This window comes from Barbus barbus (genome assembly GCF_936440315.1).
Source record: "Barbus barbus genome assembly, chromosome: 6".
In the NCBI taxonomy this organism is placed as follows: domain Eukaryota; kingdom Metazoa; phylum Chordata; class Actinopteri; order Cypriniformes; family Cyprinidae; genus Barbus; species Barbus barbus.
Window position 1 is genome coordinate 1,868,365 of NC_136734.1, and position 14,666 is coordinate 1,883,030.

The 14,666-nt window shown below is 36.7% G+C and overlaps 2 protein-coding genes across 2 annotated transcripts in view; one reads left to right on the forward strand and one right to left on the reverse strand.

Moving 5' to 3' along the window:
• LOC306871759 (E3 ubiquitin-protein ligase RNF43-like) overlaps window positions 1-4,606 on the reverse strand; it is a 99,667-nt gene extending 95,061 nt beyond the window's left edge. The window contains exon 1 of the mRNA XM_079419899.1: window positions 3,767-4,606. Within this exon, the coding sequence (XP_079276025.1) occupies window positions 3,767-4,006 (240 nt within the window). The 5' untranslated portion in view covers window positions 4,007-4,606. The remainder of the gene's footprint in view (window positions 1-3,766) is intronic.
• A 7,442-nt stretch (window positions 4,607-12,048) lies between these two features.
• LOC306871016 (transcription elongation factor SPT4) lies at window positions 12,049-13,575 on the forward strand. The gene is made up of 5 exons (XM_079418657.1): window positions 12,049-12,268; window positions 12,574-12,680; window positions 12,943-12,998; window positions 13,212-13,265; window positions 13,352-13,575. The coding sequence occupies exons 1-5, from the start codon at window positions 12,200-12,202 to the stop codon at window positions 13,417-13,419; spliced, it is 354 nt and encodes a 117-aa protein (XP_079274783.1). The 5' UTR covers window positions 12,049-12,199; the 3' UTR covers window positions 13,420-13,575.
• Window positions 13,576-14,666: the final 1,091 nt, after the last annotated feature.

Genomic DNA, 14,666 nt, shown 5'->3' on the forward strand with positions numbered 1-14,666 from the left:
GGTAGCGCCGCTCGCCAACCTGTGGCCTGGAGAAACAACATGCTTAGGAAGATCAAATGGGATGGGAGATGTGTAATTACTGGTGGTTATGAAAACTGGCTGTCATCCTCAACGTGGCGAATTCAGAGCCGCCCGAGGACAGCCGAGGCAGACACGCCTGGAAAAGCACTAATCCAGCACACTTAACTAGAGAGGAAGGCTGTTGCTTCACCTCGCTTACTTTGGAGTTTAATACGGAAGCAAATGAACCAAGGACGGTATGCCCGGGCGATATTCAATGCTCACCATGCATTTGACTAGAAATATAACTATGAACATCATAATTTAAGTTTGATTAATTTCCGTGAATCAGTTCAAACTCAAATGAACTCAGAACTTGATTTTAACCTTTTGTTAGCATCACCACTAGATGAAGAATTTTCTATTTATTAAAAGACATACAAAATACTGAGTTTTAGGAAAAGAAAATCTAGAAAAAAATTGTTAGCATTCTGCCTTCTGTTCATTTGGTGAAAATCACTGTGGAAAACATGCCTTGATTTTTTCTGTATTTACTTATACATCAAAACATTTTTAAAAAAAAAAAAAAAAAAAAAAAAAAAAAAAAAAAAAAAAAAAAAGCAAATACATAAATTTCCAGTTATTTAATGAAATATAAAAAGAAAAAATATAATTTTAGGAAAAACATATCTAGATAAAATACTGTAAATATTCTTCCATGTGTTCATTTAGTGCAAAATGTTGTGCAAAACATGTCTTGATTTTTTTTTGTCTTCTGCAAAACAATACAACTAGATTTTATTGTCTTTTACTTGTTATTTTGAGTTTAAATAGAAACAATGGAAAACTAAAAAATCCAGATCTGAAAGATAATAAAAAGAGAAAGAAATGAGTATATTGTTTTATTTTTTTAATATATTGTACTTGTCATATTACACATTTTAAGTTTAAAAAGCAACATTGGACAAAATTGAGAAAAAAAAAACAAAACTTATTTACCTTTAGAAAAATAAAATCTGGAAAAAATATTCTTCCTTGTGTTCATTTAGTGCAAAACACAATGTTAAACATGCCTTGATTATTTTAACTAGATTTTGACTATATTTTACTTCTTACATTAAACATTTTGGATTTAAATGGCAACTATGGAGCAAAAAGCATATAAATATCCAGATTTATATAATCAAATATTGTCAAAAGGCCAAATATAGAGACATAATTGAAGCTTTTTCACCCTCCATAATTAAAACAAACAGCATACAAACACGCTATACAGCAGATCACTCGATATAATTCTTCCCAGCAGCAGATAAAAGCAGTAACGTTGAATTCATGCGGTCTGGCCAAAGGAAAAAGTGAGTGAAGAAAAGATAGAAACTTCCCCCTACCCCCACCTGCTTCTATCACTTTGTCCCCTAGAGGAAGGGAACATTATGCAGGAGGACAATGCGCCAAAGCAAGCCAGGCCTGTTGCAACAGGTTGGCGCTGCAACAAAAAGCATCTGTCTGTGCGACACGCTCTCTGTAAGCAAGAGACTGATACCCTTCTGTAAATCAGACACATGCATGCATTATCTTTCTGATAATTAGCTATACTCATAGAAGCGGATGTTTCATAACCAACGCAAAGCACTCGCTCAAGAACAACTGCCAACTTCAGCAACTCTACAGTTCACAAAACACCCTTTACAGGGCTTGAACCTTCAACCTTTGAGTTACAAACCCACAATGTTCTTTTGCACGGGCTTGCAATTAAAATTTACTTTATGCATGTAGATACTAGTTACAGGCAGCATGAATAACACCTAAAAATGTTTGTGACTTTGATAAAACAGCCTAGATAAACTCTGAAGAGAGACCAGAATAATCACAGAGACTTGAGGGTGGACTTTCTTCGCTTGAAATGGTAAGAAACCACCTAGCAACCACTCCGAACACCTTAGCAACCACCCACATCACAGCACGTTTTGCACAGGCAGGCACACTTTCTTCACATAAAGCAAAAATCTAGTTGCAACTTGCAACAGAACAGGGAAGCAAAATGTGTTTTGCCAATAAAATACAACTCCAGAAACACCTTTCTCCATCCGTGTCTAATGAAGCAATCATCTTGTAATGTGATCTGCTGTCAAATTCAAATGCAGCCTCATCGAGCTGATCGCAAAGACACATTGCACTAACAAGAAATCAGTTTGAGTTTATTTTTATGATGCAATAACTCTTTCCCACAGGGATAAAGGCTTTCAAAATCCATTTACAGTGAGTGCATCCCCTCTGGCTTGATCGGGACGGCTCTTGCAGAGAACGGCAGAACTCGCAGCCTTCAAAGCCCGAACATCTGGCAGTATGGCCTCAGAGAACAGACCTAACGCTTTACAAAACCACAAATCTATCAGCTCCAATAAGAACCGGGCAGCTCTTGGCTCTCACACAGATGCATTTGATGGCTTCCCCGGTGAGCGATTCTGCATGCGAGACGACAACAGATCTCGGATGAGACGCAACATTAGCGCTGTAGACTTCTACGCCATCAGCAAAGACTGGTGTGGTATTGATCGTGCAAAGAGCTGTTGCTGTTTCTGGTACTATGTGACAAAACATCTATAGGTGACCACAAAGTTATTAAGAATAATGAACAGAATGTGATTACATTTATTCTGCCAAATGTTTTGTAAAAAGAGTGACAATAAATGCCACTTGCTTTGATCTAACGTAATACATTCAGACAGTAAAATTTTCTGAGATCAAAGATGATCAGGCAAAGAATTCTTGGTGTTTCTGGTACTATCGGACATGTATCGTGGCCCAAATATAGAAAATAAATAATATTCCAAAATAAACCAAACCGAATTGCATTTAGTTTGCCAAATGTTTCACTAAAAGAGCATGTTTGTGCTGTTTATTTTCAATAAAGGACATTTGGTTTTCATCTTATAGCTAATGCAATGACATTCAGACATTTTTACGTTCACTATCTGCAAGTTGAAGCTTCCAAAGGATTGTTGGTGTTTCTGGTACTATATGACATGTATCGTGGCCCAAAAATGTAAAATAATATTCCAAAATAAACAGAACATTAATGCATTTTTAATTTGCTAAATGTTTTGTTGGAAGAACAGGCATATGCAGTTTCTTTACAATAACTGACACTTGCGTTGATCTAATATCCAATGCACTGACATTCAGACAGTTTGAAGTGACCAAATACTTTTTAGGGTCACTACCAGTAAAAACTTCCAAGACTGAAGATGATCATGCAAAGAGTTGTTGGTGTTTCTGGTACTATGACAAAACATCTACAGTGGCACCAAAATAAAAAATAATAGTCCAAAATAAAGAGAATGTGACGGTGCGCTTGTGCGGTTTCTTTACAGTGAACACTTGCTTTGATCTAACATCTAATGCATTGACATTCAGACAGTTTGAAGTGTTGCTTAAGAGTCCAAACACATTTTGATGCCAATGTCTGCCAGTTAAAGCCTCCAAGAGCGAAGATGCATGAGATACACAGCTGTATTCTCTCACAGATCCCATGTCGTTACCTAGACTCTAAAAAAGGGTTTTCGCAGCAATGCAATAGAACCTCCATTTCAATCTTTCAGTGAACAGTTTCCTGAACTATTTTTCCCAGCATAAAGAATATTTTAATAATCTAAAGAACCTTTTTCCACTACAAAAGAACCTTTTGTGGAATGGAAAATTCCAACAAAGAACATCAGTCCAATGCATGACTGAAAGAAACCTGAAAATACCTTCCGGCTCTTACCTGCATCAGTTTCCCTTCAGCAAAGCCTGCGCTGCCCCCGGCGAACACCCCTTCTAGGGTGATGGGCTTGCTGGTGGGCTCCTGCTTCAGCAGCGACACCTTGATCGTGGCTCTGGGTGCGGAGCGATCAGACTCCACGGCAGCGGCTAGTTCCAGGCCTGTGTGGCCCAACGCCACCTGTGAGGCAGCCATGAGCAGCCACGGCCAGAGCCCGGCCAAATGCTGCACAGGAACCCTCATTGTCCTGGATGCAGCGGCGGGCCCCGGCCATACATAATGCGCTATCCGTCCAATCAGAGCTCAGATAATAGACAGGAAAATCCTTAGAGGTCACTGAAACTGTCCAAAAACCCAGTGGCTTTTAGAGTGGATAGTTTTATAAGCTCTGCAGGGTTGAGATTTGAAATAAAAGAATATTACAAGCAATTCAATGGAACTTTAGTAGGGGACTGGCCCGTATCACTGACAGAACGTGATTGACAGAGGGACAGGGTGATTGACAGCGGACAGACTCCTGGCGCGAGCATGGATTTAAACGACAAAAAGAGTTTAATATGATCTCCTAAAGATTGGATCGATAATATTACAGATTCCCCCGTGGATTCCCGCGCGTCGTGATTGATAACGTGACGTCATAATGACTCCATTATTGTGCGGTGCGCCGCGTCCACTTCAAAGGATTCCAAACATTCCAGAATGTAACAGGTTGTAGCAGAATCACCGTATCCATCAATAATGCAACAATGTCTCAGTTATTCCACTCTGATCAAACACGCATCACAATCCCACTGTGAACCCCAGGAAACGTTTCCCATCAGGTCCGACATAAAAATTGCGACGAAAAAAAAAAAAAAAAAAAAAAAAAAAAAACAATTATCCAGATAAAACAAGAGCTTTGCGGGAGCGATCAGGAGAGAGCCGTTTCTGAACAATCGTTTCCATGTTCCTAAATTAATTAAACCTTCACAAACCTGTTCGACTCAGATTAATTTTCCACAGATCCATGTCGAGAAATCCAGACACTTCAAGTGTAGAATCCGCACGCGCAGTCCCGAAGCTTCAGTGTTGTTGATCCGAACAGCAGGAACGCTGGAAAAGTTTAAAGTTGAGAGTGAACACGAGCGCGCGCGAGCGTGTGTGTGTGTACCTGCTGACTGTCAGCGAGGGTGGAGCAGAACTGATCCGACCCATTAAACGCGTGCACGCACACGCACGCACACACACACACACACACACACACACACTCTCAGACACTCACACTGCGCCCTCTAGCTGACATCATTGGAGAAAAATCTGAATTGCAGAACGATGCTGGATGCCAAAACTGATTTTCTAAACGTGAATATAATTATCAGTATAACAATGTAAGCTTCATATTAACTGGAACAGATGTTAATGGGAACAGATTTGGAGAAATGTAGCACTGCATCAGTTGCTCAGCACCAGATCCTCTGCAGTCCAAACAGCTGATAAAAACATCACAATAATCCACACCACTCCAGTCCATCAGTTAACATCTGGAGAAACTAAAAGCTGTATGTTTTTGAAAAAATCAAATCCATCATTAAGACATTTTTACATTTTAACCATTGCTTCAAAATATAATCGAGTCCATAATCCATAATAAAGCTTCATCCAGTGAAGGTGAATAACTTTTCTGCAAATTTAGATTTTTCAATGAACTACTCCTTTAAAATCAAAATTAAATGTTGAAAAACAGTATTTTGGATGTATTTTTAGGGATGTTGATTTAAGGCAAACAGAAAGAATTAAATGGAAGACAGGTTTTTTTGTTTTTTTTACAGTGTTTGTAGTCAAATTGAGTGACTACAATTTGTTGGCCAAAAAAGTTAATTAAATATCACAGTAACATACTTCAACTGCAAAATATAATTGGGTAGTTGACAAATAAAATTTGGACTGTGTCCTATGGTGTGACAGCAAACATGTAGAAAAAACTTAACATACAAATAACATGAGAAAAATGTATCTTCATTCTTAGAGTGACAAATAGCACGAGAGAGGTTTATCTTCAATGTTAGAGGTTTTTTATTGACATTTTTCCTTCACACCATAGATTGAAACATTGATACATCAATATTGCCTCCTAATTTAATTGTAATTAACTTTTATTCAAATTATAAATAGGTCGTTTTAAAATAAAGTCAGAAATGAGGATTAATACTGAACATGTTCTCATGACTTGAGCTGGTTAATAATATAATAATATAACAAATATAATTATTTGAGCAGTCAAAACAACATAAAACAAACAGCATGTTCAGTCTTTATCAGGGATTTCACTTGCTTTGCATTTATTCAAATTCAGAAAAGCTTCAAACAAATCAGTTCATTCAATGCTATTAAAATCTGACTTTCACTCTTGTGCTACATTAAGAAAAAAAAAAAAATATATATATATATATACTGATGTTTACAAATACTGAAATATATAGGATATAAGATACATATTATAATAATATATATAAGATAAATAATATCACATTCACTGTAGATATTTAGTGTGTGTTTTTAGCATAAATACTATTAAAATTAAAGGCAGAAAGGTGAGAAAACAACTTAAAAAACAGCTAGCAATATTAACTTAACACTACTTAAAATCTTCAAAACTTTCTTAAATAGTTCATACAGTTTTTAAAATACTGTAAATAACTTACATAACTGATAATAATACTTAAGTTAATAATTAAATAATTAATAGCTTTGTGATGCTTGTCATTTGCATATGCTGATGAATCCTGCCTGTCATCTGTGGATCATAACAACCATAAAGTCATAAAAAGTAAAAAAAAAAAAATTAAAAAATGAATGATTGTGCAAAAACATAATTCAAGGGTGTGATATAATCTGAAACTGTCCTACCAAGAATAGCTGTAGTGAGTCTTGCTCTGCTGTCAGTTTCTGATGCTTTCCTGGGTCCCTTTCTGATCTGTAGCAGCCTGATTACAGAGTATTGAGTTATAGCATCAATCCATGAAGGCTCGGTTTTAATTTAAGTCATCTTTATAGTTTGTGATACATACTGTATCTTTAGGTACTGTAAAACAGCACACACTTAAAGACCAACTAAAACGATACCAGCGTTTTTTGACCTTTTCTGAGGCCTCCAGGGATGCTGAATCATCTTCTTTAATGAGTTGGCTGGCTCCTTGCTTCTCAACATCATGTCCCTCAGACTCCAGCTTGATGTACTGAGCTCCCACACTGCAGGCCATGGCAGAGGGACGCTCGTCTCTCACAGGACTGGATGCCACAGTGTCTGCCCTGGAGCCCTGAGGACTGTCGGGGTCAGGTTTAGAGGCAGCAGGTAGAGTGCAGAGAGATGGGCTGGAGGTGTGCTGGCCGTTCACAGGGGTGCCCACTCGCACTACGTGGACGTTGGGCAAACCCTGGAACTCATCCACCATCTGGAACACCCTGTCGAGGTTCACGTCTCCCCGCTGAGACTCAGGCGTAACGTGTGCAGGCCAGTTTGCAGTTTGGATGCTGTTGTGATGGTGGCTCACTGAATAGTTCTGCTAGAGTAATGAGAATAAAAATCTTTAAAAAAATTGAGATAAAAAAGTGTTTTTATCTTATAAAATATATAAATATGTGACCCTGGAGCACAAAACCAGTCTTAAGTTGCTGGGGTATATTTGTAGCAATAGCCAAAAAATAAATTGTAAGGTCAAAATTATTGATTTTTCTTTTATGCCAAAATCATTAGGATATTAAGTAAAGATCATGTTCCATGAAGATATTTTGTAAATTTTCTACTGTAAATATATCAAAACTAAATTTTTTATTAGTAATATGCATTGCTAAGAACTTCATTTGGACAATTTTAAATGTGATTTTCTCAATATTTTTATTTTTTTGCACCCTCAGATTCCAGATTTTCAAATAGTTGTATCTCAGCCAAATATTGTCCTACCTTATTTATTCAGCTTTCAGATGATGTATACATCACAAATTTTAAAAATTGACCCTTATGAGTGGTTTTGTGGTCCAGGGTCACATATTGCAAAACAATAAGACAATAGAATAAAAATAAATTTGTTTTTATTTGGTCTTTTGAATATATATATATATAAAGTATAATAAGCACTTTGACAAATAGTTTTTTCCGCTTTTGTAAGTTGCTATGGATAAAAGTATCTATCTATCTATCTATCTATCTATCTGTCTGTCTGTCTGTCTGTCTGTCTGTCTGTCTGTCTGTCTGTCTGTCTGTCTATCTGTCTGTCTGTCTATCTATCTATCTATCTATCTATCTATCTGTCTATCTGTCTATCTGTCTGTCTGTCTGTCTATCTATCTATCTATCTATCTATCTATCTATCTATCTATCTATCTATCTATCTATCTATCTATCTATCTATCAACAAAACTAAGTAAATAAGTAAAATACTTCAGTGTTTATATTCTACGTTCACACACACACACACACACACACACATATATATAGAAATACACATACATATATACAGTATATATATGGAGTAAAATATACAGGTTTGTGTGATTCATTCATAGTTATTTATGATTGGGAAGCATCAGAAATATATGCAACATATGTATACAAATATATACAACTGTGTAATGTTTCTCACCGGGTAATAAGCATAATGTGAATATGGCAGAGGTGTCTGATCTGCTCCTGCTCGATCTGCTTCAATAAAACCAGCAGTGCAACACTGACAAACTACTGAGAGCAAGACAAACAAACAAACGTTGAACAAAATGTTCATAAGCAAATAGAAACGCAACAGTAACAGGTTTTTGGCAGAGGATTCTCCTGATAAAAGGAGGATGTTGGTATCTCTGCAAATCTGAGCATAGTTTGAGACACTGTGGAGATCTCTTCTCAAACACTAGAGTGAGTCCTTTTCCTGTGGAATACACTGAAAACACTATTTGCAACATTTTTAACCATAGCTTTATTTAATTAATTTATCTATCTAATGCACTGTAGGATAAAGTAAGTCAGTACCTGGCGGGTAAAATCCAGGAGGATAGGACAGCTGATGAGGTATATATTTAGGCTCCTGTGGAAACTGAGCACCAGGACCGGACTGGATCCTGTGAGGAGTGTTGTACGGATTGAGGCGGATGACAGAAACCGGGATGCCTTTGTTAGAGTAGAAGGGAGGCACATCACTGTAAGGAAAGATCCAGGAGCGCGGAGGGATTGGGCTTCGGTCAGACCCCATCTGCTGATGGGATACAGCACCAAAGTGCTGATTTGGCTCTGCAAAACCTGAGAAGCAAGTATAAAGGAGCTTTTCAGAAGTTTATAGATCATTGAAAAATTTAAAAAGCTACAGAAAAGCCAGTTTTTTGAGTTGATGGTTCTGGCACTTCTTCCTAAGACAGTCTAGAGGTGTCATTTCATGTTAAGTGTGCATGAGGGCCAGAGTCAAATCCTGATATAAAATACATTTTTATAATGAACCAAGAAAAACTGCAACTGAACTTATAGGGGGAGAAACTCTTTTTTAACTCTTTTTGTGTTGCATGGGGAGAGAAAAAAAAACAGATAAAAAGAACTATTATTTCTAATAAAACTTAAGCTTTCACTATAATAATTGTCTTCAGACCCAATGAAATACTTTTGAACTATGAACTAAACCATTTTCACTAAAGTCTGACATTTCAATATATATATAATTGGCTGTATTGACAAATAATATAATATTTTTATAAAGTTTTGGACAGAGTTCCTCAAACAGCCTTTTGCACACGTCTTTTCGCTGTGAAATCTTTACTGATTTTATAAAGTAAACATAATAACTTTGATACTGTTGGTAATATTTCCAGATGAACACTTACTGGATTGAAGCAGCTGAGCTGTACTTGATTATTCATACATCATTTTTGTTAGAAAAGCAAATCAGTGACTATCATATCGTGCTTTTGAGGAGTGTTTATTTCTTCATCTCTCAATCATCGTTGGATTGCATTGCACTGGATCATTTCAATCTCATCTTACTAAGATATATTATTGGAAATATAGAGTGATGACTGATATTTATATCGTTTTATATAAGTATCTGCTGTACTGTTTTAAAAATCTCATTGATTTACATTATAAGCATCAGAATTTCATCTTACCTTTTGGCCATATATCATAAATCAGCATTAACTGCATATTTTTGCTCTGAATAATATTAAGGTGATTTTTCCCTCCATACTCTTTTAGCCATAAAAGCCTGATGTTTCAAATACAGTGTTGGGAAGGTTAGTTTGGAAATGCAATAAGTTACAGATTTCAAGTTTGTGCATGTTTATGTGGTTTATGAGAACAAGAATTTATATAATGACATGGGTATGACAGAGGTATTACAATATGAAGGTGGTTTATGAGGACACTGCCTATGTCCCCGTAATTCAAAAGGCTTAAAAAACATACTAAATGGTGTTTTTTTGAAAATCTAAAAATGCACAAAGTCTCCTGTGAGGGCTAAGTTTATGTGTAGGGTTGGTGTAGGGCAATAGCACACACAGTTTGTTCAGTATAAAAACCATTACGCCTATGGAGAGTCCCCATAAACCACAAAAACCAACATGTGTGTGTGTGTGTGTGTGTGTGTGTGTGTGTGAGAAAATGTTTCCCCCTTTATAATCGTTAACATTTTCATAAGTAACTAATTTAATTACACATTTTTCTCAGTAACTGTAACTGATTACAATTACATTTCGTAATTAAATTACATAATTCCTTTACATGTAGTTACTTCCCAACACTGGTCAAATATGATACTCAACATAAAACTGCTGTCTAAAGAAGGTCATCCAGACATGCATGATTCCTGAAATCAAGTGTCTTTTTGAGGACACGTTCAATCTAGCATATGAAAGTTAAACTGGCCTCTCTTGGCATCTGTAGTGTTGTGTTGAGACTGCTGATGGTTTCGGCGCGGGGGGCGACAGGTCACCTGCTCTCCGGCCTGCATCTTGGCTTTGTTACTGATCGTGAGCCTCTTCATGTGGACCAGCAGCTCTGGCCGACCCTGTTTGAAGAAGGGATTGTGGAAGTGGTGCAGGTTGTGGCGTCTGTCCTTGAAGGACCTGTCATAAACCTTCCGGAAGCCGTAGAGGTTGAGCTGGCGGATGAAGCTGGTGAAGTTGGTGGTCTTGAACAGTTTATCGTCTTGTTTGACCGGTGACAGCAGTTCGTCCTCAAACCGCTGCTGGTCGACAGTCACACTCTCTCCATTTGGGCTCCAGAAGACCGAGTCGTTTTGGGGATTGTTTATCAAACGCCATAACTTAGCCGGGAAGTTATTGTAGTTTATGTGGACTCTGAGAAGAGACTTATCAAACTCCACATCCATGACAGTCAAATCAAATAATGACCTGCAGATGATGGAAATGACATAAACATCGCTAAAAGTCAATATATAACACATTTTTAGGCTACTTTTTATCATAATTGATACATCTTAGATTGAACAGATCATTAGAAATATTCAATAAATATAAAACGTGTGATCCGAATAGAGCACAATACCTGTATGTCATCAAAATCTATGAATCTTAGTTAATGAAAATCGATTAATTAATGTCTTTACGTGTCTTTATATTTACAATCTTCTACCAGCCGTTACTGGAGCCGTTATGCGCGTTCACATATAGAACACATTTAAACCATGATGCGCGTTCACATATAGAACACATTTAAACCATAATGCGCGTTCACATATAGAACACATTTAAACCGTTATGCGCGTTCACATATAGAACACATTTAAACCATAATGCGCGTTCACATATAGAACACATTTAAACCGCATCAGAACGAGGCTCACGTGACCTCAAAGAGCACGTGGTTGCTGTTGTGGTCAGTACAGCTTGTTTACAGAAAATTGCTTCAGAACAAATTTTGGCTAAAAAAATATTTTAAAACGTCATGGTAAAAAGAAAAAACATCGGCTTGGAGTTTTATTCGTTAGCTTTCCATTCCGAAACTCTTATTTTGCAGTTCGTTTACATTTATCCTCTAAAATTGCTTTTGTTTGAAAAATATTTTGAACTGTCATGGACTATTTAGGAGGGGAAAAAACATTATGGAATGAATAGGCTTTGTGTTTCTATTAATTCGATAATTTCTATTCCATTGCGTTCTGTAGTAGGTAATGCAGCTCACTGGTCACAAGCATACCTACAGATGAATTATCCAAATGTAACGTAACGGCCGAATTTGAATAAAACTAATATTCCAGTCAATTATATGATCAAAAATAAATAGCTAATATTTCAAATCACGGTCGAGCGGCGCGTATCAGTGACGTCATTAAACGGCGCCGAATGCGCGGTTCAGGCTCGCGTAGAAAAAGCTAACAACTCGTTGAAACAGTCGTTGTTTCGAGGCACCTATAAAGAGTTTTTGGTGTTTAATTTCAAATATATTTTATCAAAACAACAGGGATGTCTCTGGAGACTGTCCCGAAAGATCTGCGTCATTTGAGAGCGTGTCTGCTGTGCTCTCTTGTCAAGGTAAACAAAACAGATGCTTTCAGATTTAGATACTCAGAGCAGATATTACACTGACATACAACTCTATAGACAGGCTTTCTCTATCGTATCACGATAATAATGTTTTTGGACATAGAAATATATAACAATGATTCATGTGAAAACATCATTCTGCTTCTTACTGTTACATCATATTATTAGATGCAGTCGTAGGCTTTACAGTAACAACCTTATAAAACGGTTTGTTTACTGTGGTAAATATTTGCAAGGGAATATACTTGTAAATCTATTTGACTGATATCATCTCTCCTCTTCTCTGATTTCAGACCATTGATCAGTTCGAGTACGACGGATGTGACAACTGTGAATCATATCTGCAGATGAAGGGCAATCGAGAGATGGTTTATGAATGCACAAGCTCTTCTTTTGATGGGTACGTCATGATAAAGAGAGAATTCACTCCAGAGTAAACCAGGTCATCATTTACTCTCCCTCGTGTTGGTCTGAACATGTATGGCTTGCTTTCTTTATACTTGTCAGAGCTGTTCTTCACTCTTAAAAAGCACCATTACAGCGTAGGAAAGAGAATTACACTGGTTTGCCCAGTTAATTTCCATTTTGAGGCAACTATTCCTTTAAAACACACACGTTTGGATTTCATTTGAGCTCTAATGTGTGATGTGTCTTCATTATAGAGTTATTGCTATGATGAGCCCCGAGGACAGTTGGGTGGCAAAATGGCAAAGAATCGGTGAGTACTTGAGTGCACTTTACCTGGGAGGTGTTCAGATGGAGTTACCTCACGCATTACTGTCTTTATATAACACCTTTACGCAATACAGAGAGTTTCAAAGCTGCTTCACAGTAATAAACTGGAAAATAAGTGTTAGTTACATCAGTTATGAAACGACGTCAAGTTCAGCTATAAAAAGCAGATTTCCAGAAGCTTGTATGTCTTTCTCAGGTAACTTCAAGCCAGGAGTCTATGCAGTAACGGTAACGGGTCGGTTGCCTCCAGGTTAGTGGCTCAGCAGAATGGCTCTCTCATGACTAATGAAGGACGTGGTGTATTTTCGGAGGTTGATTTTGTGTTTTGTGTCTCAGGTGTGGTGCGAGAGCTGAAGAGCAGAGGCGTCATCTACAGATCCAGAGACACGGCTGTTAAAACATGAAAACATCCGTTTTTGGATCACGTTTGTAAAGCCTGCTGTTCTCTTAGTGTCTGTTATTTCATTTAATGTCTTATGATTTTTTTTTTTTTTTTTACACTTTTTGGGTATTTGGATTGATACATGATTTAAACATGAATAAAAGTTTTATAAACAGCATTTTGTTTGTGCTCAGCCTGTGTTTTTTATATGGTCAGTAGAATTTCTACAGTTAAAAAGGTCTTACAAAGTCTTATTTCACTCTTCCACAAATGAAGGCCTTTTAAAAAGATATAAAATCAGAGCATAAGTCATGGCATTAAATGTTGCATGCGAAAATGAATACCTTCCACGGTATTTCTGTTTGTTTTCCGATACAAATATCTAAACACATTATCTGTGAAAGACAAAAAAAATATATATGAATTATGAGTTTATGCCTAAAACAAATATCTGTAAGATGAACTAAGATTTTTGTGACTCCACTGGCAGATAGTTGTTATTGTAATCATAAACACTTCATTTTGATCAATTTCTCAGTATTTGCTTTAAGCAAATGTATCTTGATTCATGAATCTTTAGACATTTTCACTGGAAAATAAGACTAAAATTTTTTTTGTAGTGTGATCAGAAGCAGAATTATTCAGACCTTAAGCTGGTACAATATTTAAAAGGTTTTGGAGATTGTATTTTAACGCTTTTCAGTGTTTCTAATACAACTCATTGTGTTTCTAAGACATTTACATTTAGAGAACATATTGATATATATTGTTCCCTTCAATTTATTCCCTAAATTTTCTTTACTTGGTCTTCTAAAGTCTGTAAAGATGTACTTTTCTAAAACCAGAAACCCTGTGTAATTGTGAGACGACACCATGAGAGAGCGCTGTCGCTACTCAAACTCCTGACAAGAGTCTCATCATCAGCTCAGATTCATTATGGGGTTTACTAGGACTCTAAACACCACACTAAACTAATACTTGCTGTTTATTCAACGGACATCATGCACTGTTTATTAGGAAAAGTGAACATTTTCTGGACTTGGAGGATGATACAATACCCATAATACATTTGACTGAAATATTACACTACTGACATATAGCATAGCTTTCCCCCAAACACTGGATCATGTTTGTACTTTTTTGGTATTTTATTCCTAGACTTGTGGTATTCCTGGTCAAAAATGTCCAGCCTACAAAAAAAAATAAAAAATTATTACCAAATATTGGATTCAATGGTTTTATCAACTTGTTTTCTTTAGTTGACAAAAG